The sequence below is a fragment of the Balaenoptera physalus genome (assembly GCF_965194825.1).
Source record: "Balaenoptera physalus genome assembly, chromosome: 3".
NCBI classification, from domain to species: Eukaryota; Metazoa; Chordata; class Mammalia; order Artiodactyla; family Balaenopteridae; genus Balaenoptera; species Balaenoptera physalus.
In genome coordinates this window covers 8,107,258-8,129,366 of record NC_138890.1, presented here as the reverse complement: position 1 = coordinate 8,129,366, position 22,109 = coordinate 8,107,258, and the positions used below count along the sequence as shown (strand labels likewise).

Here is a 22,109-nt window from a genome sequence, read left to right as displayed (position 1 = left end):
GGCCGGAACCGAGACGGCCATCTTGGATAGGACTGTGAAGCCTTAAAGGGAATAGTTCTGAAGGTTAGCGCTTAATGGCGGCGCAAGGGGCCTCCATCTTGGGAGTGTCGGGTTCTGCAGCCGGAACAGAAAGTTCCTGAAAAACGCCCGCGAACCGCCTCGGCGGGGTTGGGGTGGAGGGGTGGGGAGGAAAAGGGATGAGCACGTGACTCCAAAGTACCCTCCCCCATCTTTCTGAGGAGCTGTTCCGCTCTGTCCCCTATTGGGACCGCCCCTCAGCTCGGCGTCAGCCAATGAGAGCCGTAGATTGGAATGCAGGCGATTTCCTTGGGAGCGCTGGAGGGAGGCGGGGAAGGTTACCTAGCAACCGGAGATGCTGCGAGGCCCCGCCAAGCGGTAGACAAGTGCATTCCCAGAACCCGAGGAACAGGAGCTGACGGATCCCGGACAGAGGCAATTCCTAGTGGATCCCCTAACCCCCAGGGATTCTTGGCCTCAACCCAATCATGACGTCTCCCCTGTGCTGGGGGGCCTCCGCCAACGCCATGCCTTCTCAGGACCAGATTGCAGCTCCCTCCAAAGTCAAGGGCAGTCAGGCTCAGATCAAGCCCTACCACCCTCGAGGCAAGGGCTCAGTGCAGGCCTGGCACTCACTCCATTCCAAGGCGGCACCTTTCCACGCCAGCGAGAGGAAGTCCGCTGTGCACACGCAGGTGGCTGAGTTACAAAGGAAGATACAACTGTTAGGTAAGATGGCTCCAGAGGGCACAGAAGGGTCAAGAGTCAGCAGTCCTCCGACCTGGCAGGAGCGTTTCACTGGCGTTCATCCAGTGGCCAGTTTCTGGAGGCAAAAACTCATACTTGTTCATGGTTTTCTTCATCTTTCTTGTAAAATTTTTCCTGAGCTCAGAACTGACTGGACTGCATTTCATACTTTTATGTAATTTCAACTCTTCTGTCATGCATGGAGTGGTAAAGGATATAGATTTCTAGAGCTGGATTTTCTGGGTTCAAATCCTGGCTCTACATATACAATTGTTTGACTTTCAGGGACTAAGAGTAACCTAATTGCTCTCAGTCCAACCATGAAATGGGGATAATAACAGTACAACCTTATAGGTGGTTGAAATGTGTAAGGTGCTTAGAACAGTGCCTAGCACATAGTAACACTATAAAGTGTGAACCAGTAGTTCTCAATGGAATAGGGCTATTTTGCAATGTCTGGAGACATTTTGGTTTGTCACATTGCTGGGGGGGAGGGGGTTACTGGCATCTAGTGGGTAGAGGCCAGGAATGCTGCTCAACATCTGACAATGCACAGGACAGCTCACCACAGCAAATAATTATCCATCCCAGATGTCAGTTGTGCCAAGGTTGGGAAATCCTGGTATAAACCATTACTGTTTTATTATTATGAGGTAATTTTGCATAGTGGTTGAAGGTATGGGCTGGGGAGTCCAACTGCTTGTGACCTTGAACAATCTAAAAAGCCTGAGTCTTCTCATGCGTAAAATGGGTATAATATGTATATGGATATGTACCTATTGGCACACGCTGTTTGATACCTAGAAAATTATTAGTCCAGCATCCAACACATAACAAATGCTCAAAGTGAAATACTGTTACAATGTTAGGTTGACAATTACTAAAAGGTCTTCCCTCTGGGAAGTCCCCCCTTCCCATGATGCTCTGCTTCTGCCTGCCCACCTCACATGACCCCAGAGGGTGACCGGAAGGCTTTTTATGAGACCACCCGGTGGAACATCAAAAAGAATCAGGAGACCATCAACCAGCTCCATGAGGAGACCAGGGCGTTGCAATTACAGTTGACAGACCTGCTCCAGGTGAGGTTGAAGAGGCTCCAGGGGACGGGAGCAGCTCCAGGGGCAGAGCAACACCCAAAGTAGAAGTGGCCTGAATCAGTAGTGTGACTGGGCTCTTCTCTCTGCAGGGAGATGAGAAAGTGATCCAGGCAGTGATTCGGGAATGGAAATCAGAGAAGCCATACCTGAAGAACAGGACAGGCCAGGTTTGCCCCACTCCCATTCCACTGACCATCTCCCTTCATTTCCAGCCTGGGTCCCCACCCGACGGGCCTCCCTGCTCACTATCTCGCCTCTCCAATCCCTTCTCCACGCCTGGCGCCACTCATTTATTTCTAAATCTTTATCACGCACCTACCATGTGCCTGGCATGGTTTTAGGTGTTGGTCACCGTGAGGTGAAAAAAACAGACCATGTCCCCACTCCCCAAAATCTCATATCTTGGTGGAGAAAACAGACACCCCCCACCCAAAAAAAAATAAAAAAGAACAACAAATACAGAAACAAAGTAATTCCCAGTGGTGACAAGAGAAACAAATAAAATAAAACACTGACTCAACTAGAGATGGATGGGGGCAGGGGTTTGCCTTTTAGACTGCAGGATGGGGGTCTTTACTTTCTCTAAGAAGGTGATATTTGAGCTGAGAATGGGACAGGCAGGTAATGATCTGGGGAAAAGCGTTCCAGGCAGATGGAATAGGAAGTGCAAAGTCCCTAGGGTAGGAACAAAAGTAGAGTGTTGGAGACACAAAGGAGGTAAGTGTGGCGGGATGGTAGTGAGTGAGCGGGGCTCTGTAGGAGGTGAGGTCAGGGAGGTCAGCAGGGGCAGAACTCTGCAGCAGCCTTCACTGCAAGAGTGCAGATTTTATACTAAGAATCAGAGAAATGGAAGATGGGCTGTGGGGAGGCAGGAATAGAAGCCAGGAGAAGGTCAACCGGGTGAAAGATGGGGTTGGCTGCACTAGGACAAAAGGGGTAGAAATAGGAAGAAAGAGATCTCTCTGGAGGAACCTTTGAAATAGAACAGAGAATTGCTAACAAACTGGATGCGGGTGGGAGAGAAAAAGAGAAGGTGAGGATGACATCAAGGTTTGGGACTTGAGCACCTGGAAGGGTGGAGCTGCCATGAGCTGAGATGGGGAAGATTCGAGAAGGGCAGGTTTGGGGAAAGATCAAGGACATAGTTTTGGACACGATGGTTTTCAGCTGCCTGTGGAAACATCTGGAAGGCAGTGTAGATATGGATATACGAGCCTGCAGTTCAGGAGGGAGGCTGAATTGGGGTGTCTTCAGTGTGTATGTGACTTTTGAAACCCTGAGACTGGATAGGATCCCCAAGGGGCTAAGGTTGGTCAGAGGAGAGAAGAGCCTCTTCAAAGGCAAAGGAGATGGAGAACGGGCAACCAGGGAGGTGGGTGGAAAACCAAGGAGTGGGGGTCCTGGAAGCCACAAAAAAAGAGAATCTGCAGGAGGAAGGGGATCAACCAGGTCAGACGTTACTAAGAGTCAGGGGAGATAAGAACCAAGATATAGGAGAAGGGGGACTTCCCTGGTGGTGCAGTGGTTATGAATCCACCTGGCAATGCAGGGGACACGGGTTCGATCCCTAGTCCAGGAAGATCGCACCTGCCACGGAGCAACTAAGCCCACAAGCCACAACTACTGAGCCCGCGCACCACAACTACTGAAACCCACGTGCCTAGAGCACATGCTCCATAGCAAGAGAAGCCACCGCAATGAGAAGGCCACGCACCACAACAAAGACCCAACACAGCCAAAAAATAAATAAAATTAAAAAAAAAAAAAGAAAGATATAGGAGAAGGAAGGAAGGACTAGGTGAGGGGTTCAGGCCCCTGCTCTTGCTCCCCTCCCTCAGCAGGCCCTGGAGCACCTGGACCACCGGCTGAGTGAGAAGGTGAAGCAGCTGAATGCTCTTCGGTACCAGCTGGGGCTGCGACAGAAGTGGCTGGAGGAGCTCCAGCTGCAGCACAGTCTGCGTGAGCTGGAGATGGCAGAGGCGAAAGATAGCAACACAGAGGTGGCCAAGGTGGGGCCAGTGGGGTCTGCAGAGGCCTTGATCCTGGGGGAGGAATTGAGGGGGGAAGGGACCCAGCCCAGCCTTGCTTCTCTCTAGACCATGCGGAACCTGGAGAACCGCCTGGAGAAGGCCCAGATGAAGGTGGAGGAGGCCGAACACATCACCAATGTGTACCTGCAGCTCAAGGCCTATCTACAGGTAGGGCAGGGCGACTGGGGGTGGGAGGTGGCAAGTGGGAGGGCCAGCCTTGTTAGGGGCAGCGGTCACAGGCCTGCCTCATCCCTCATGCCCCAGGAGGAGAGCCTCCGCTTGGAGAACCGGCTGGACTTCATGGAGGCTGAGGTGGTGAGAACGAAACACGAGCTGGAGGAACTGAACCTAGTGAATCAGGAGGCGCTTAATGCGAGGGACATCGCCAAGGTGCCAGCCCGTTGGGTCCTGGGGGGGGGGTCCTGCCCTCCGACCCCCGATGCCGCCATGGTCTTCTGGCCCCAGCATCTGAACCTCAGCTGTCCCGGAACCCGTCCCATCTCTCTCCCAGGACCCCACAGCCTGACCCAGCTGTCTAGAGTTGGGCCTGCGGCTCAGGCCCAGATCCCGGATAGGTGCCAGCAGGTCCTGCTGTCCCCCTTTCCCACCCTCTAGAACCAGCTGCAGCATCTGGAAGAGACAGTGTTCCGAGAGCGCAAAAAGCGCGAACGCTACCTAACAGAGTACAAGAAGCGCGCGGAGGAGAGGAAACTGCAGAACGAACGCATGGAGCGCAAGGTGGGCGCACCAGGGGTACGGGGCTGCGACGACCCCAGCCTGCTCCTGCTTAGATGGGGCCCTACTGGGTCCGGGGCCGCGCCACAACGTCGGCCCAGGCCCTAGACCCTTTGGCAGTTCTGACGTTTCTCCTGACTCCGCCCCCATCTCCACCAGATGCCAGGGCTCGTCTCACATCCCTGACCCCGCCCTCCAGCCCTCCCCTTACTCTCAGGTCGATCCTCCTCCTTCCCCACAAGACTTGCCTGTGTCGGAAATTTGATCCTGCCTCTAACCCGCCCCTTACCCGACAGGCCCCGCCCCCGCACCCTGGACCCCCGTCCCTCTGCGCTGCTTCTGAGGCCTCCCTTTCTCGACCAAGGCCCCGTCAAGCACTCCTGACCCCTGCCTGGGTGCCCTTACGCACGCCTGGGCCCCACCCCCTCCCGTACTCCAGTGCGGATACTTCCCCAACCCCCGCGGCCTCGGCCCTAAGCCCTTGTCTGCGAGCTGACGCCGGCCCTGACCTCAACCCACCAGCAGACCCAGCGCGAGCAGGTGCTGCTGCAGTCCGACGACAGGCTCCAGGACAGCGTGCGCTCCAAAGAGGAGGAGCTGCGGCGGCGCTGGGACATGTACCAGATGGACGTGCTCTTCGGCAAGGTCAAGGACGCCACCGGCGTGGCGGAAACGCACGTGAGTGCTGCCCTCGGCCCTCCCAGCTCCCAGACGCCCGAGCTGAGCCTGGGAAGCCAACACACCCAGCCTCCCCTTTTTGCCGGGTCAGTTCCTCAGCACACAAAAGACACCCCTTCTTCCTCCAGCTACTGCCTCATTTCTCCGCTACCTCTCTCAGCAAAACCCACACGAGTTATCTACACTGGCCATCGTCCTCTACTGTTCCTGCTTACACTGGTGCTGACGTCTTTGACATATCAGCTCTAGGAGAACTATGAGTGTTTTCTCTCTGCTGTGTCTCCAGCACCCGTAGCAGGGTCTGGGCGCAGTAAAATGCCCAGTGCCAGCCTCAATCCCAGAGAAACTGGGCCCTTGCTCTGGGGCCCACGCTTGGCAGCGTCTTCCTTGAAATTTTCTAAGACTTTATGTCCCCAGCTGGTGAACACTAATTCCCCTGGATCCCTGTCGGGTTTCTCCACTTACGGCGCTCTCCAACCCACTCCTCCCCCTATGGGGTAGCCTCCGAGGAGTTCCAGGACTTGGACATATGGGGTCATCTGGAGCACTGTGGCCAGGCGCCTTTGCCGGCCGTATTTCCTCACGGGAGTGGGCAAGATTCGCTGCCAGAACGTTGCTGATGTTGATTTTGGAAAACAGCTGTGCTCACTATCACTGCCCCGCAATCCGATTTTGGCTGATTCAATTTCCTTATATAGACAAGGAAGGGCCCGCAAAAATCATTTCTTCGGGGTTGCACCCCCTCGAGGCAGCCCTGGGTCAGACTCACAGAGCGACTAAACACCATTATGCAGAAGCCATCATCTCAGCCACTTGTCCTGCGTGCCCGGGGGAAAGAAGGGGGGGGAAAGAAGGAGGAGTGCACCCCTGCCTGCCCCAGCCCTGGCTCTGACTCGGGCTGCGCGGCCCCCAGGCGGTGGTGCGGCAGTTCCTGGCACAGGGCGACACCTTCACGCAGTTGGAGACGCTCAAAAGCGAGAACGAGCAGACGCTGATGCGACTGAAGCAAGAGAAGCAGCGGCTGCAGCGGGAGCTCGAAGACCTCAAGTACTCAGGGGAGACCGTGCTGGTGAGGTGAGGTCCTGGGTGCCCGAGGGCGAGAGTGGGGCCTGCGGGGTCGGTGGAGCTCCAGTGGCGGCCTCCCTGCCCCCCGCAGCGAGCAGAAGCTGCAAGTCGAGTTGCAGGGACGCATCAAGGCGGAGGAGCAGCGGCGGGCTGACACACAGGATCGGCTGGAGCTTGCCATGCGGGCAATGCAAATGACCAAAGAGGGCCTGGAACACCTGGCTGGCAAACTGAACCACGTCCTAGTGGCAGGCCCCGCCCACGAGGAAGCCCCTCAAGACGTGAGAGGCGGTGCCAGCACGCAGGTGTGGGGTTCTGCCCCGTAGCCCACTCAAGAGAACCCACCACAGGCCCTGTCCAGGACATGAGAGGCCTGGACACAGGGGAAGCCTCAACCCACTCCTGAGTCTCCACCCCACGTCTCAGGGGGCACCGCCTTACTCCTCAAGAGGCCCAGGACTTTAGAGACTCTGTCCCATTTCAAGTCCCGCCCCCATGGGAAAGTCCCACTTAGCCCCCCCCCCCCACATACACACACCCACCCAAAACTTCGGAGACCCCGCTCCAATCCTGGAGCAACCACAGACAAGAGAAGCCCCACCCTGCCGGCAGCAGAATCCCATTTCTTAAGGTCATCCGGCAATGGCCTCTCTCCAGTTAGTATCCCTGCCCTCCCACTAAAAGACGCCCCCCGCCCCCATCCCTTGGCTTGGGTCTCTGGAATTCAGAGGCAATTGCCTCATAAGCATGGCCCTTGACCACAGAGTCCCCACCCCACAGAGGATAGCACCACTCAGGTTGGTGGCCCCTAACGTCAAAGGCCTGGTTCCTGAGGAAAAGCCCCGCCCCTGGGTGGAACCTGCCCCCCAGAGGCCCCGCCCCCTCCCAACTCACCTGGTTCCGCCCCCGGCTGCAGGAGGCCGGCCGCTTCGCAGGAAAGGAGCTGGATCCCAAGGCAGGTGACTATCTGCCCAACCTCCTGGGCCTCGTGGAGGAAAAACTGTTGAAGCTACAGGCGCAACTCCAGAACCACAACGTGCCAGAGATGCTGCGCCACATCGCCGACCGCGAGGTACCCCTTCAGCCAGGGGGTGGGGCTGAGGGTGCAGGGGCTGGGGCGGAATACCAGGGGGTCGGGGCATCCCCCTGGAGACCAGAGAGGAGGCCGAGGGGCCGGGAATGGGCCTTAGGGACAAGGCGTGAGGTTTAAGGAGCTAGGGATGAACCACGAGAGTTTCCAGAGGGCCCTGACGGGCCAGAGGTCAAGGCTGGGGGGATCAAGGGTCGGGCCTCGAGAGGACAAGAGGTGGGACCTAGAGACCACGGGCGGGCCTGGGGGGGGAGGGGGGGTGGGTATCAGGATGCACGCTGAGAACAAATGACGCAGCAGCGACCAAAGAAAACTTTACATGAGTGGGCAGAGGTGCTGAATGGAATCAGGTTATGTCTCAGAGTGGGGTGGGGAGGAGGGGGAACGGACTTCGCTGCAACCTCTGCCCACTCACACTCTTCTTTCCCGCTCCCCCCTCCCCCAGTTCTACTCCACCCTAGAGGGAAAGCTGCCGATGTACAACACCCGCATCGCCCTGCCTGTTGCCGGTCGCAAGGACAGGTTCTTCGGTCAGTACGAGCAAGGAAAGGGGGCGGGGCCGGGGGCCCAAGCAGAGCATTGGAAGGTGGTCAGGGGCCGGACCTAGGGCCAAGGTGGTGGTGGGATGGTAAAGGCTGGGAAGGAACATCTGAGCCGGGAATGGGAACCTTGATCCCCTCATCGCCCTTTGCAGACGAAGAGGAGAGTGAGGACGAAGACAACGACGTGGTGACCCGCGCAGCGCTCAAGATGCGTTCCCAGAAATTAATCGAATCCCGCAGCAAGAGGCGCGGTCGTTCGCGGAAGTCCTAGACTCGCCCTCGCGCCCACCTGGCGTTTCCGGGCCCCTGCGGAGCCCCCAAACCCCTCTGGGCCCAAGCGGCGGGCCCACAGGGCCCCTTCAAGGGCTGAACGCGGCCCGGACAAGGGAGCAGAGCGGGCGGGCGGGCGATGCCCGGAGTAGAGAAGGGGGCTGGGCTGCCGGACGTTCCCACAGTAAATCTCCCCATGCTGGTCCGCGCCGGCCTCGGAATCGCGCATTAAAGGTCAACCACCAGCCCCCTGAGTATTCGCCTCTCCTTGGTCCGGCACCACCCCATAAACGGCTGCCCCTCAAACCAGGGCCACAGATTGAGCTCCCTCCGCCCCTCCAGAGAAATGAGAAATACCTCCACACCTGGGGAGGACCAGCCCTCCCCGTCTGAGCAAGCGGACTCTCCTTCTGAGGACGCAGACCTGTACCCCACTTAGCTATACACATTAGCTCCTCCACACCTGGGGACCCAAAAAAGAGCCCTCCCCTGGGAGAGAGAGAGGTGTCCTTTCTCCCGGGCTCAGACTGATACACATTTATCCGGAGAGCTCGGACCTCTTCCCCAGGGCCCTGGGCTGGGCGCTGGGGTCTGGCAGGGGCAACCGCGAGCCGTGGGTCCACCCCGCCCCGCCCCCGCGCTGCCCGGCCGCCCCGCCCCGCCGGCCCGACTCCCGGCCACTGCTCCCCGACCGGCCCTTCCGCCTCACTCAGCCGCGCGGCAGAGCGGGACGGGAGCGGACCATGGAGCGGACAACGAGCAACGAGCTCGCCCTGGTAAGGGGACCTGGGGTCCCAGGACCCCACATCCCTGGCGACCCTCAAGTCCAGAAACTCCAGGTCCCCGACCGCCCCTTGGATCCTCTCTCCCCTCAAATCGGAGCCTTCGGAACAGCCTGGGAGTCCCTACCTCTGGCCTCCCGGCCCCTGACCCAGTGAAGCGGCTGGTTCCTTTTAGGGATGATTGGTGGGGGGAGTGTCTCTGAGCGCATCTGCGGGAGGGACTAGAGACAGACTCGCTAAGACTGGACCCTGGGACGTCCCCAAATGCCACCCCATCCTCCCAATGACTAGGTAGGAGGGTACCCGCCACGCCGAGGGGACTTCCCGAGCCCGGGCCCCTGCCCCGAGTCTCACTGACTCTGGCCGGCAAAGGGGGATAAAACCGGAGGGATCAGGCTTGAGTCCGCGGAAGAGGCGGGGCCCTGGTCCCGGGACCCTTCCCCCTGCGGCGTCCTGAGCCCGCCTCCGCGTCCAGGCGCCGCTGCAGGACTGGGGCGAGGAGACCGAGGACGGCGCGGTGTATAGTGTCTCCCTGCGGCGGCAGCGCAGTCAGCGCTTGAGTCCGGGAGCAGGGCCTCGGGGCACCCAGGTGAGGAAGGGGTAGGAGGCTGGGGCTGAGCGGAAGGCGACCAGGTGAGGGCGGGGCTGAGTGGAGGGGAGGAACTGGGGCCCGAAGGAGGGGCGGGGCTTAGAGGCGACCGGGTAAGAATGGAGTGGAGCCTGGGGGCGGCCAGGTGAGTGGGGTAGATGAGGAGGCGGGGCCAGGTGAGGTCGAGGTGACTAGCAAGACCTGGGGACAGAACTGGACTGCAGGGCCTAGGTAAGCCAGGTTTAGTGGGGCGGAGCTGGAGAAGGAGGAGTGGTCTTTAGAAGAGACCGGGCGAGAGCGAGGTGGGGCGGAGAGCCTGGGAACGGGCCAGTGAAGCGCGGCAGGAGAGCTGGGAGCAGCCTGGGGGCGGAGGTGGGGGTGAGGTAGGGGTGGCTTGTAAATGGGGCAGAGGGCAGGGCGGGGCCTGGGCGGATGAGGATATTCCAGGCGGGTTTCGGGGGTCGATTGTGCAATGGGGGAGAGTAATGAACTCAGGGGGCAGGATGCAGAAGAATGGACAGGATCAGATGCAAGATCGGTGCTTCCCAAAGACATGATTGGAATGGGATGCTGGGGCCCACTCCTCTGTGTCTCATTGCGGTCACCCTGCCCCGCAGGCCCCCAGCCCCGGTGCCGACACCTTCCTCCATTACCGCACCAGCAAGGTGCGGGCGCTGAGGGCAGCGCGGCTGGAGCGGCTGGCGCGGGAGTTGGTGTCTGGAGACCGCGAGCAGGACCCAGGCTTCGTGCCTGCCTTCCTGGCCACCCACCGGGCCTTTGTGCCCACTGCCCGCGTGCTGGGCCTTCTCCTGCCACCGCCGCCGCCGCCCCTGCCGCCGGGGTCAGTACCAACGGGAGACTCTCATGTTCCCACCCCAGACCTTCACCTGGATACTCCCTCTGCGCCCTCCGGTTTAGAACTAGGACCCCACCCTCCAACCCCAGAATCTTCCTCCTGAGTCCCCTCCAGCCGCCCTCTTCTTCACCTGATGGCGGAGGGGGGATGTCTTTCCAGGATAGAGATCAAGAAGACAGAGGGAAGAGATCTGACCTTCAACAAGAACCTGAGGTTTGTCTCCCGTCGGGTGTGGGCAGGGGGGGGCATAGAGGTCAAAAGGATCTGAAGTGTAGGGGCTCCAGAGGTCCAGAACTCTGGGCTGGGCTCTGAGGCCCCACCCCTCTGGCCAGGGCTGTGGTGTCAGTGCTGGGCTCCTGGCTGCGGGACTACCCTCAGGATTTCTGGGACCCCCCTGCCCACTCGGACCTAGGCAGTGTTTGCACCTTTCTGGGCTGGGCAGCCCCATCAGGGGCTGAGGCCCGGGAGGCAGAAAAGCTGCTGGGAGATTTCCTGAAGGATGCTGAGCCACAGCAGGAAGAAGAGGAGCAGTCCCAGACATGGGCAGGTGAGCGGGTTGGGGAACTGATAGTGTCCAGAACAGGCATTCTCCCTCCCCCAGGGGTCTTCTCCCCTCACGGAGGAGCTACAGATCTTGGGCAAGGTTCTTAACCCTGTCTGAGCCTCAGTTTCCCCACCTGTACAATGGGGATAATAGCCCTTTGTTTAAAGTATTGGCATTTGTCTATCACCTCCCCCACACAACACATCCCAACTACAAAGATAGTCCCTCATTGGGTCAGAGTACCCTGTGTTTTTGGCTACAAATCATCTATTACTACTTGCCTTAGGAGCTACAGAGACCTGGGTTCAAATCCTAGTTCTGCCATTTGCTGACTGTGCGACCTTGGAAAAATCACCTCTCTGAGCCTCAGTTTCCTTATCTGCAAAATGGGGGCAATGACAGTACTTACCTCATTGGCTTCTTCATTCATTCAACAAATATTTAGCCACTGGCTCTGGGCACATAACAGTGGACAAGAGCTCCCTGTTCCCTGGGGAAGACAATTAGTGGACAAGTAAATAAACAAATAATGAGGGCTTGGCAAATTATTTTTAATATTTAACAGTATTATTTTCATTACTGTTGTGATCACAGATTCTTACTTATTAGAATCTACCACTTATAATGAAATCGATACAATAAATCATACTGATATTTTCTAGTAAAGTGGGTGTCGGCAAACTATCTAGCCCTTTATAGAAAAGTTTGCTGGGACTTCCCTGGTGGTCCAGTGGTTAAGACTCTGCGTTTCCATTGCAGGGGGCATGGGTTCAATCCCTGGTTGGAGAACTAAGATCCCACATGCCACGTTTGCCAACCTCTGTTGTAGAGAGCTTTGGGGGGAAGGAAAAATATCCACATACTTCATTCAGATCTTTTTTCAGTTATCACCTCCTCAGACATGCCTTCTCACATCCCCTCCCAACAAATACAGCCTCCCACTCTGAGTGCTATTACCTGCCTTATTTTTCTGCATAGGGCCCATTGGTCTTGTCCCCAACTCTATCCCCAGGGTCAGTTACAACACGGATTTGTCTACTGAATAATTGCATCCTGCTTATAAAGTATCATCTTTCACCCATCTGTGTTTGATCTGATCCCTGTCACAAGAGCTTTATATCCCTAATCCATTCTTTAATCCTTAAACTGGCCACGTTTCTCTCTGCTTTACAAAGTAGCAACCACTTCTCTCCCCTGGTGAGAGTTATTTATATACATTTTATCCCTTCATCTTCCCTCCTGGTTACCAAGTATCTTTCTTCCTCTGCCTTCAAGATTTCACCGGCTGATTCCAAGTCATCAGAGCTGCACAGGGCAGTGGGGTAGCCACTAGCCCCATGTGGCTATTAAAATTGAACTTAATTCACATTAAATAAAAATTAAAATCAGTTCTTTGGTCACAATGGCCACATTTCTAGTGCTCAGTAACCACATCGGGCAGCACAGGTAGAAAATATTTCCACCACTGCAGAAAATTCTATTGAAAGTGCTGCCCTAAGCTATGAGTTCTTGAGGTAAGAGGAGAAAATGAACAATTTATTGAACACTGACTTTATGCCAGGATCTGGGAACCTTAACATCCTTGTTTGGGGGTTACTTTTTACCATGGAAAATTTCAGACATATAGAAAAGTAGAGAGAAATAATGTAAAGAACACTGAAACACCCATCACTCATCTTCAACAATTATCAATTTGACCAAAACAAATTTTTTTTTCAGGATGATTTGAAGGCAAATCCCAGACTTACGTCCCTTCACACACAAATACTTTGGTTCGCACCGGTAATTGACAAGGACTTTAAAATATATATAACCTTCATGCCCACAATCTTTTCCAACGAAATCAGCAATAATTACTCAATATCAAAAAATACTCAAGTCAAATCCCCCTATTGTTCCTAAGTTGTCTTCTTTGTAGTTGTTTCTTCCAAAACCAAAGATCCATTTAAAGTGTTCTTTTTTTAAAAAATAAATTTATATATTTTATTTATTTACTTTTGGCTGTGTTGGGTCTTCGTTGCTGCACACGGGCTTTCTCTAATTGAGGTGAGCGGGGCCTACTCTTCGTTGCGGTGCGCGGGCTTCTCATCGAGGTGGCTTCTCGTTGCAGAGCACAGGCTCTAGGTGTGCAGGCTTCAGTAGTTGTGGCACACGGGCTCAGTAGTTGTGGCTCTAGAGCACAGGCCCAGTAGTTGTGGCGCACGGGCTTAGTTGCTCCGCGGCATGTGGGATCTTCTTGGACCAGGGCTCAAACCCGTGTCGCCTGCATTGGCAGGCAGATTCTTTACCACTACGCCACCAGGGAAGTCCCAAGTGTTCATTTCTTAGATCTCTTTTTTTCTATGACAGTTCCTCTTTGTCTTTTGATTAATGGCATTAGGAAAAAATAATGGGTCATTTGTCCTGAGGAATGTCTCACATTCTTCTCCATTTACCTGTTAGCTTTCTCATGGTGACATGAAGCATGTTCCTCTATTCACCATATTTGCTGTAAGAGCTAAAGGTTTGATTAGATTTATGTGCAATTTTTTTTTCCCCTATGCTCACTTTTTTTTTTTTTTTTTTTTTTTTGGTGCTCAAGTTATGGGATTTTTAAAAAATTTATTTTATTTATTTTTTATACAGCAGATTCTTACTAGTTGTCTATTTTATACATATTAGTGTATATATGTCAATCCCAATCTCCCAATTCATCCCACCCCACTCTTTCCTTCCTTGGTGTCCATACGTTTGTTCTCTACATCTGTGTCTCCATTTCTGCCCTGCAAACAGGTTCATCTGTACCATTTTTCTAGATTCCACATATATGCGTTAATATACGATATTTGTTTTTCTCTTTCTGATTTACTTCACTCTGTATGACAGTGTCTAGGTCCATCCACATCTCTACAAATGACCCAATTTCATTCCTTTTTATGGCTAATTTTCCCCTCTATGCTCACTTTTAAAAACTAATATTTTGCGGGACTTCCCTGGTGATCCAGTGGTTAAGACTCTGAGCTCCCACTGCAGGGGGCACAGGTTCGATTCCTGTTCCAGGAACTAAGATCCTGCATGCAGCATGGCACAGCCAAAAAATAAAAATAAAGTAATATTTTGCAATGGCCACCTGTCCTAATACGAAATGAAAGACAGATAATTAAACAGACTTACACAGATAATTTTAAAATAATAATGTGATGCTGGAATTGTAATAGGAAGGAGAAATAAAACAAAAGCAATTTACACAACAATCAACTATACTTGGTATGTCAATGTCTGGGCATGCCTCACCAGGAGACACGATGAAGTTGTTCAGTGCCTTCACCTGCCATAGCATCATGGTGAATATGGCAGCCAGAAACTAATGCAGGGGAGTGCACTGGCGACACAGACGCAGCAGCATAGATGTTGGTGACATCAGTTTCCAAAGTGGTGAACAACACTTGCCTTTCCGTACAAAACAAAGTCCGCACTTTCACAGTCCTTGCCTTTCTAGAGCCAAAATAATTAGTGTTTATGAGCAAGATAGTTGAGTTCTAGGTGCCAAGTATTGTAAACAGGTTTTTCAAGGACGGAAATTTCTTGGAGGGTCATTTGGAGGCTGGTAGCACAATTCTTCACTATGCATGACTAGCCCCTCTTGTGGCAAGATTTCAACTTCCAAAATGTCCCCTAGGGGGCGCCACCATTGACCGCCACCTCAGAAAAATCATTCATATTTATTGAGTACTTTATAGCCGTCTGGTATGCGTGATTTCATTTGATTTTTAAAAAATCCAGGTGAAGAAACCAAGGCACAGAGAGGTTTAAAGTCTTGCTTAATTTGCACAGCACCCCGGTGGACCAGTTTGGATTTGAACTTGGGACGTTAAGACGATAACCTTTCCTTAACCACAAGGTTATACCACCTCTAACCACCAGAAAAGGGCAGATGGATCCTATCTTAATACAGGTTCAAAGTCGAAAAGCTTTATTTTCTATTCTAGCCTTTGAGCACCTGGCTTCAGATCCCTGCCATTTACTGAAGATGTGAGTTAGAGCAAATTCCTGCCTCAGTTTCCCCCTTAAAAAAGGTGCATAATAGTACCTCCCTCGCAGGGTTAGTGTATAAATTTCCCCGTTAATCCACCCAGGATGCTCAATGAACAGTTACTGCTGCTCTGACGTTCTTAAAAACACTCAAGGAGATCTCTGTTTCACAGATGAGAAAAGTGAGGATCACAGATGCCCAAGGTCACGCAGCCAGTCCTGGATTCAAACTTCAGAGTTTTTAACCCCCTCTAATGCTCCCTCAGGACATCCAGGGGTTGACCAGATACCCCGTCCAGACTCCCCGGTAGGCTGCTTGGAAGAGGTGGAAGGACTCGTGCGGGAAGGTCCTGAGCTCCTGGACTTCAGTGTAGACGACGTGGCCGAGCAGCTGACCCTGATGGATGCGGTGAGGATCCCGGCTGGGCGCGGCCGGGACGGGGCGGGGCGTAGGGGAGGGGGAAGGGGGAGAGGCCCAGCTGAGCACAGATCCTACCCACCCCAACCCCCGCGCGCAGGAGCTCTTCTCGCGCGTGCGGCCCTTCGAGTGCCTGGGCTCCGTGTGGTCGCAGCGGGACCGGCCGGGGGCCACAGGCACCGCCTCCACTGTGCGCGCCACTGTGACCCAGTTCAACACGGTGACCGGCTGCGTGCTGGGCTCGGTGCTCGGGTCGCCGGGCCTAGCCGCCCCGCAGAGGGCGCAGCGGCTGGAGAAGTGGATCCGCATCGCGCAGGTGCCTGTCGGAGGGTGGGTGGAAGAGGGCGTGGGGCACCGAGGCCAGAGAGAGGTCAGGGGCGGGCGGAAGGCCGAGGACTGGGGTCTGGGGATACTCGGAGGATTGGGGCTGGGAGGTGCCTAAGGGAAAGCCTAGGACGTGGCTGGGCGGGACTGGTGCCTGGGACCGCAGAGGGACGCAGGGCTGGTCTAGGAATAAGGATGGGATGGGGGCACTGGGGAGGGGATAGGCTTGGAGGAGGGACCAAAGCCAAGAGACGGAGGCAGAGGTCCTGAAAGAGACTGGATGGAAGCGGGGCAGGAGCCTGAGCAGAGAGGAAGAGTAGAAATGGGGGCCAGGAAAGAGAGTGGGGGCGTGGCAAGGCGAAGGGGGAAGAAGGTTGACACCTGGGGTGAGACTTGGGCTGGGGAGGAGGAGTGTGGGTCTAGGAGAGATGCTACGGGTCCGTCTGGGGCCCGGGGAGAAGTAAGGAGTGGGGACACGGGAAGCCAAGGTCAGAGGAAGGGAATAGAGGGGCAGCTGGGGGAGGGGCTGGGACTGCAGGTTGGGGAGGGGGAGGGGGCCCCTGGGGGAGGAGGCTGAATCTGGGTAGCTCGTCAGATATGGGGCTGTTAGGATCTAACCTGGGGTCACAAGTCACGGGATCAAAGGTGGATCATACTTGGGGATCAGGCTTGGGGGTGTGACCAGCCGTCCCCCACACCGCTCCCCAGCGCTGCCGGGAACTGCGGAACTTCTCCTCCCTGCGCGCCATTCTGTCCGCCCTGCAGTCTAACCCCATCTACCGGCTCAAGCGCAGCTGGGGTGCCGTGAGCCGGTGAGCAAGGTGGGGGGGGGGGGCGCTGGCGCGGGACCTCTTGCCCACCTCATCCCAGCTCTGACTCTCCCCGCGGCCACCCCTGACCCCTCTCCTGTCCCCCCAGGGAACCGTTATCCACTTTCAGGAAACTTTCGCAGATTTTTTCCGATGAGAACAACCACCTCAGCAGCAGAGAGATTCTCTCCCAGGTACAGATGGGTGAGGACCGCTCAGATCCCAGGCCCAGGAAGGGGACTCAGGGCCCGGCAGGGCATTGCCTGTCATTGTCATAGCATTCAGTGTCCTTTCCCTATGCCTCGAGAATGACCTTCCTCTTGTCTGTGGGCAGCCCTGCGTTTTTACTCCCTCTGCTGCCCTCATTATAGCTCACACTTGGTGGCTGCCTTATTTATTCATTCAACAAATACCAGAAGTTAGAGGGAAAAGGTCACTGAAGGCCAGAGTCAGAGCAAAGTGTGAAAAAAAAAAATTCTGCTAAGGACTTGACTTTGATAAGAAAAACTGAAGAAAAAAAAAAAATGTGCCAACAAGGTTCAGGGCATTTCTGGGGGATCTCCAGGTACAAGGATTCTCACCTGTGTTAAGGCCAGCCTTGGGGGCCAAGGCACCCACAAGACCCACCTCCCATCATCCCCAGTGAGCCCTGCCCCCTGCTGCTTATCTGTTCTCTCCCCCTCGCTGTTCGCTTTCCCTTGGGTATGGCCTTTACAACTGCTTGTGATGTAGGCATCTTCCCCGAGGGAGGGGTCACAGAGACCCCAGGACTGCTCAGTTGTTCCCCTTCCCCCAGGAGGAGGCTACCGAGGAGAATGCCCCCCCAGGAAGCCTGCCCTCAGTGAGTGATGTGGTTTGGGATGAGGGACAAGCAGGATCCTGGGTGGGGGGTGGAGCCTGATGGGGTCGGTGATGGCTGAGAGTGACTGGAGCTCTGGGGGCCACAGAAACCGCCCCCAGGCCCCATCCCCTACCTTGGCACCTTTCTCACGGACCTGGTTATGCTGGATACAGCCCTGCCGGACATGCTGGAGGTCTGAGCCCTGACCCTTGACTCCTGACCCCAGCCTCACTCACCCTCAGCACAGAGGGCCTCCTGACCTCACACCCGTGACCCTGCCTGTGCTCCTGACCCCAGCCCCCTAAGTGCAGTGGGGCTCCTGACATCCCAACCCCTGACCTTGACCCTTGATCCTTGACCCTGGAGGCTCCAGTTCAGACAAAATTTGCCCCCAGGGGGATCTCATCAACTTTGAGAAGAGGAGGAAGGTAAGTGGGCACTGGGGTGGGCATGCGGGAGTGGTCCAGGATGGGGGTTGAGCATGGGCGGGGTCTCAGAGGCCACCCCCTCAGGAGTGGGAGATCCTGGCCCACATCCAGCAGCTGCAGAGGCGCTGTCACAGCTACCGCCTGAGCTCCCACCTGCCCATCCTGGCTGCCCTGCGCACCCAGCGCCAGCTCAGCGAGGAGCAGAGGTGACCAACATGTGGCCTGGCCTGACCACCCCCCCACCCGCTGACCCTGGATCACACACTGGATCCACCTCCCCCATGCACCCCTCCAGCTCCTCCTAAGACCCCCTCCTGAGCCCTGACACCCCCCCCCACCCAGCCTGTCACCTTGCATTGTCTTCGGCCCAGTCGAGGGCCCCAGTTGACCTCTGACCCCAAACTTTGACCCATCTGACTTTCTGACTTCAACCTTTAACATGCAGCTGGCCATTCCATTCAACCATCCCATCTTTTCTTTTCCCCCACCTCTGGCCCGATCTGACCCATGACCCCCTTCATAACCCCCATCTGACTCTCTGAGCCCAATCATTGACCCCCAATTCTGAGCAACTGACTCTTACGTCAGAGCATCCAACTCAACTGTCCCAGTGGTTTCTTTTCATTCTACTGAATCCATGATCCTAACAACTGACCTCAGTGATTATCTGACCTTGAACTCTATCCTTGACCCAATTTGACTCCTCAGTCCCACTCTGTAAACCCCTGTGTGACCTGCCAACCAAGCCATCTCATCTCATCCCTGATAAGACCCTGCAGCTGTAATGACCCTGACCCCAACACTGGGTGCCCAACCCCTGGCTGTTCCCACACACACACACACCCAAAACCCAGCTCCCAACTGATTCTAACTCATTTCCCAACCCCCCCATCCCGTCTGCATCTTGACCCCTCAGCTACCGCATCTCCCGGGTCATTGAGCCACCGGCCGCCTCCTGCCCCAGCTCCCCACGCGTCCGGCGGCGAATCAGCCTCACCAAGCGCCTCAGTGCGTGAGTCTCAGGGAGTATGTGGGGAGTGACGTGGGCAGAGATGGTATCCGCTCCTGGGACTGAGTCTGGTCTCAGCCTCATCCCCTGTCTCTATTTTCAGGAAGCTGTCCCGAGAGAGAGGCTCATCCCCTGGTGGGAGTCCCAAGGATCCCTCATCTTCCACCTCCAGGTGAGCATCCCGTTTGGTAAAGGGGCTGCAGAGGACAGGATCAGAGATCAGGGCAGCCACCCCACTTCAGACTCTGTGTCTCCCCCAGTCTGTCCCCAGCGTCCCCCCCATCCAGTCCTAGAACCAGGGACCCTCCTCCCGGCAGTCCTCCGGCCTCTCCAGGGCCCCAGGGCCCCAGCACCAAGGTACCAGGACTATGTGTACATGTGGGACTGTGGGCACCCAGGGCTGTGTGTGTGTGTGTGTGTGTGTGTGTGTGTACAGGATTTGGGGGCTAGGTATGTACACAGGAGACTATGCACACAGTTGGCTGAACACTCTAGGGATACGTCCAGGAAGCCATGTGCATTTCCATGGCCCTGTTTGAGGGACTGTCCATCAGTTATGCTCAGATCTGGACCAGAGCTTCCACTTACCCACAAGGCACTCTGGGGTGCAATCACCCACTTTTGCACAGATATGCATTTTCCTAGGAATTTGCATACCTGGAGGGGAAATGCGGGCATGAATATCCACAATATCCACAGGACCATGTGCAGGGTTTTTCATGGACATGGGCTTGGGCGTATCCAACAATTGTGAGCAAATGGGTGCAGTCGCTGCTCTCTGGTTACACAGGGTTTCTTGTGTGTGAACATGAGTCATGTGTGAATTCGTGTAACAGGGCATGAAAGTCTGTATGTGATGGGATTGCATAGATGTGGGCTTGTCTATGTACCCTAATTGCATGTCCCAGGCTTGGGGTGTGCAGGAAGACGTGTTCAGTACAATGAGGGAGGGGCCTCGTGGCCTCACCGCTCATCCCCCACCCCACTGCCTACAGCTGCCACTGAGCCCAGACCTGCCAGGCCCCCGGACCCTGGCCTTGCCCTTGAGTGGCCCTCACATCGCCCTCCCGGGGCAGCAGGGCTCAGAGGCCTGCGTCATCCGAGTCAGCATCGACAATGACCATGGAAATCTGTATCGGAGCATCCTGGTGAGGGGCTGTGCCTGGGACCTGCTGGTGGCAGCCCTGCCCTTGGGGCTTGGGCTGTCATCCCTCACCTCCCGCCCTCTCTTCCCAGCTCACTAGTCAGGACAAGGCCCCCAGCGTGGTGCAGCGAGCCTTGGAAAAGCACAATGTGGCTCAGCCCTGGGCCCGGGACTATCAGCTCTTCCAAGTCCTTCCTGGGGACAGGGGTGAGCAGGGACAGCTTGGAGCCAGAGCTGGGGGGCAGCTTCAGGAGGGGGGGCGGCAGACTGACCAGGGTGGTTCTGGCACAGAGTAGGGGTGAGATGAAGCAGGGTTGGGGTAAGAGGCAGAAAAATATTGGTGCCTCCATTAGGTGGGGTCATGAGGTTGTCCTGGCTCAGTGTGAGGGAAGCGGGCACCAAAGGTGACTTCCTAGGATTTATGGGGAAATGAGATTGTCCAGGGTCCAGTGGAGAGGGAGTGTAGAAGGTCATCCGGGCTTAAATTTGTAGAATCATGAGGTTATTCAGGCTCAACCTGGTGGAGCACAAGACTGAAGCAGGGTCTGGGCTTGGATCTGAGGGGAAATGAGTTTGTCCAGGCTCAGCATGGGGATCTGAATTTACCTGAACTTGGCTGAGGAGAGGGCCACATGGTACTGAAATTCAGGGTAGGGAAGCATGAGATCGTGCAGTGTACAGGTGAGTAGGAGGCTGTCCAGTTTTCAAGAGGGAGAGGCAACAGGGAACTATATTCAGTATCCTGTGACAAACCATAATCGAAAAAAATATGAAAAAGAATACATATACATATGTATAAATGAATCACTTTGCTGTACAGAAGAAATTAACACAACATTGTAAATCAACTATACTTCAATTTAAAAGTTTTTTAAATGGAGAAAAAAATGTAGGAATAAAAAAGAGAGAGAGGCAAGAGATTGACATGCTAGGGAATTCTCTGGCGGTCCAGTGGTTGGGATTCTGTGCTTCCACTGCAGGGGGCATGGGTTCTGTCCTGGTCGGGGAACTAAGATCCCACAAGCCCTACAGTGTGGCCAAAAAAAAAAAACCAGAGAGAGAGTGACATATTAAAGGGCATGACATGAAGTTGGCTGGACATTAGGAAGGATACATGAAGTTGTTCACGTGTCAAGTGTGAGGGTTGTACAAGCTGGAAGTGGGAAGTCAGAAGTTGTCCAAGTTCATGGTGAGAGCAGCATGAACTTGGCTGGGAGTTGGCTGCGGGGGAAGGGTGGGGTGGGCAGGAAATTGATTGGACTGGGTGGCCTGACTTTGTTCAAGCTTGTAGTGCAGGTTGTCTAGACTCCAGGGGGAAATAGCAGGAGGTTGCCCAGGTTCACAGGGTTGGAGGTGGGGGGAGACATGAGGTTGTGCAGGCTTTGAGTGGGAAGTTGTCTAGGTTCACAAAGAGAGGAGAATGAGGTTGGCTTAGCACTAGCTGAAGGGACCCAAGGTTGTTCAGGCTCCAAGGTGAATGGTGGAAGGCTACCTAGGTCCTTTGTGAGGGAAGTATGAGGTTATGTGGGCCTTTCACCATCATCTCCACACCTGGTCAGAGCTCCTGATTCCTGACAATGCCAATGTCTTCTACGCAATGAGCCCAGCCGCCCCTGGAGACTTCGTGCTGCGGCGGAAGGAGAGGGCTCGGCACACAACCTCAGTCTCCCCAACCTGAGGTGGTCCTCCCCCTCCTCCAGGACATGGGCCCCATGGGCAGCAAGGGGCCTGGCTTCTCTCACCAGGGGGCAGGGAGGGAGCTCTTCTCTGGAAATCTCTCATTCCCCAGTTGAGGCCATTGTCCTCCATACCCTGTAAACTCCCCCCCCCAACTTTATTGGACCTCATCCCTCTGACCCTTTTGGCACCAGACCCCTATTCCAAAGACATCAGCCCATGGGTGGCTGGTGGAGAGCTTCATCCCATAAACATAGAAAGGGGTGCGGTGTCAGGGGTCAGACCCTCCCCCAGAGAAATCTTGTAACTGTTGGAGACACATTTGAAGCGATAGAAGTGGATGAAAGTAGTGATCAAAGTTATGAAACAGGAGTCAGTCTTGTTTGTTCTGCGCCTGTGCTTCAT

At 55.2% G+C, this 22,109-nt stretch overlaps 2 protein-coding genes and 1 long non-coding RNA gene across 12 annotated transcripts; 2 read left to right on the top strand and 1 right to left on the bottom strand.

The window, feature by feature from the left end:
* The first annotated feature begins 110 nt into the window (after window positions 1-110).
* Window positions 111-8,519, top strand: ODAD3 (outer dynein arm docking complex subunit 3). 4 transcript variants are annotated; one of them, XM_082454450.1, is made up of 13 exons: window positions 111-747; window positions 1,723-1,844; window positions 1,952-2,029; window positions 3,701-3,871; window positions 3,959-4,060; window positions 4,157-4,282; window positions 4,508-4,630; window positions 5,153-5,305; window positions 6,219-6,379; window positions 6,462-6,675; window positions 7,287-7,442; window positions 7,906-7,990; window positions 8,155-8,519. In XM_082454450.1, exons 1-13 carry the CDS (start codon window positions 507-509, stop codon window positions 8,271-8,273), a joined length of 1,851 nt encoding a protein of 616 aa, XP_082310576.1. In that variant the 5' UTR covers window positions 111-506; the 3' UTR covers window positions 8,274-8,519. The 4 variants fall into 4 exon arrangements, with proteins under 4 accessions (XP_082310576.1, XP_082310577.1, XP_082310575.1 ...); XM_082454451.1 differs by having other exon boundaries at window positions 5,150-5,305; window positions 6,462-6,651; XM_082454449.1 differs by having other exon boundaries at window positions 5,150-5,305.
* On the bottom strand, window positions 622-15,309 carry LOC309657284. Of its 2 annotated transcripts, none has more exons than XR_014261751.1 (3): window positions 11,453-15,309; window positions 1,836-1,945; window positions 622-717 (listed from the first exon to the last, which is right to left on the bottom strand). It is a non-coding gene; the product is annotated as an uncharacterized lncRNA (long non-coding RNA). The 2 variants fall into 2 exon arrangements; XR_014261752.1 differs by lacking the exon at window positions 11,453-15,309 and adding an exon at window positions 5,147-5,235.
* RGL3 (ral guanine nucleotide dissociation stimulator like 3) lies at window positions 8,949-22,071 on the top strand. 6 transcript variants are annotated; one of them, XM_082454435.1, is made up of 19 exons: window positions 8,949-9,048; window positions 9,530-9,643; window positions 10,261-10,484; window positions 10,659-10,712; window positions 10,832-11,046; window positions 15,321-15,463; window positions 15,573-15,788; window positions 16,505-16,608; window positions 16,715-16,799; window positions 17,402-17,446; window positions 17,553-17,639; window positions 17,842-17,874; window positions 17,959-18,080; window positions 18,791-18,886; window positions 18,987-19,055; window positions 19,144-19,240; window positions 19,879-20,031; window positions 20,120-20,234; window positions 21,587-22,071. In XM_082454435.1, the coding sequence occupies exons 1-19, from the start codon at window positions 9,016-9,018 to the stop codon at window positions 21,703-21,705; spliced, it is 2,124 nt and encodes a 707-aa protein (XP_082310561.1). In that variant the 5' UTR covers window positions 8,949-9,015; the 3' UTR covers window positions 21,706-22,071. The 6 variants fall into 6 exon arrangements, with proteins under 6 accessions (XP_082310561.1, XP_082310562.1, XP_082310564.1 ...); XM_082454436.1 differs by having other exon boundaries at window positions 21,493-22,071; XM_082454438.1 differs by lacking the exon at window positions 17,553-17,639.
* The last annotated feature ends 38 nt before the right edge of the window (window positions 22,072-22,109 follow it).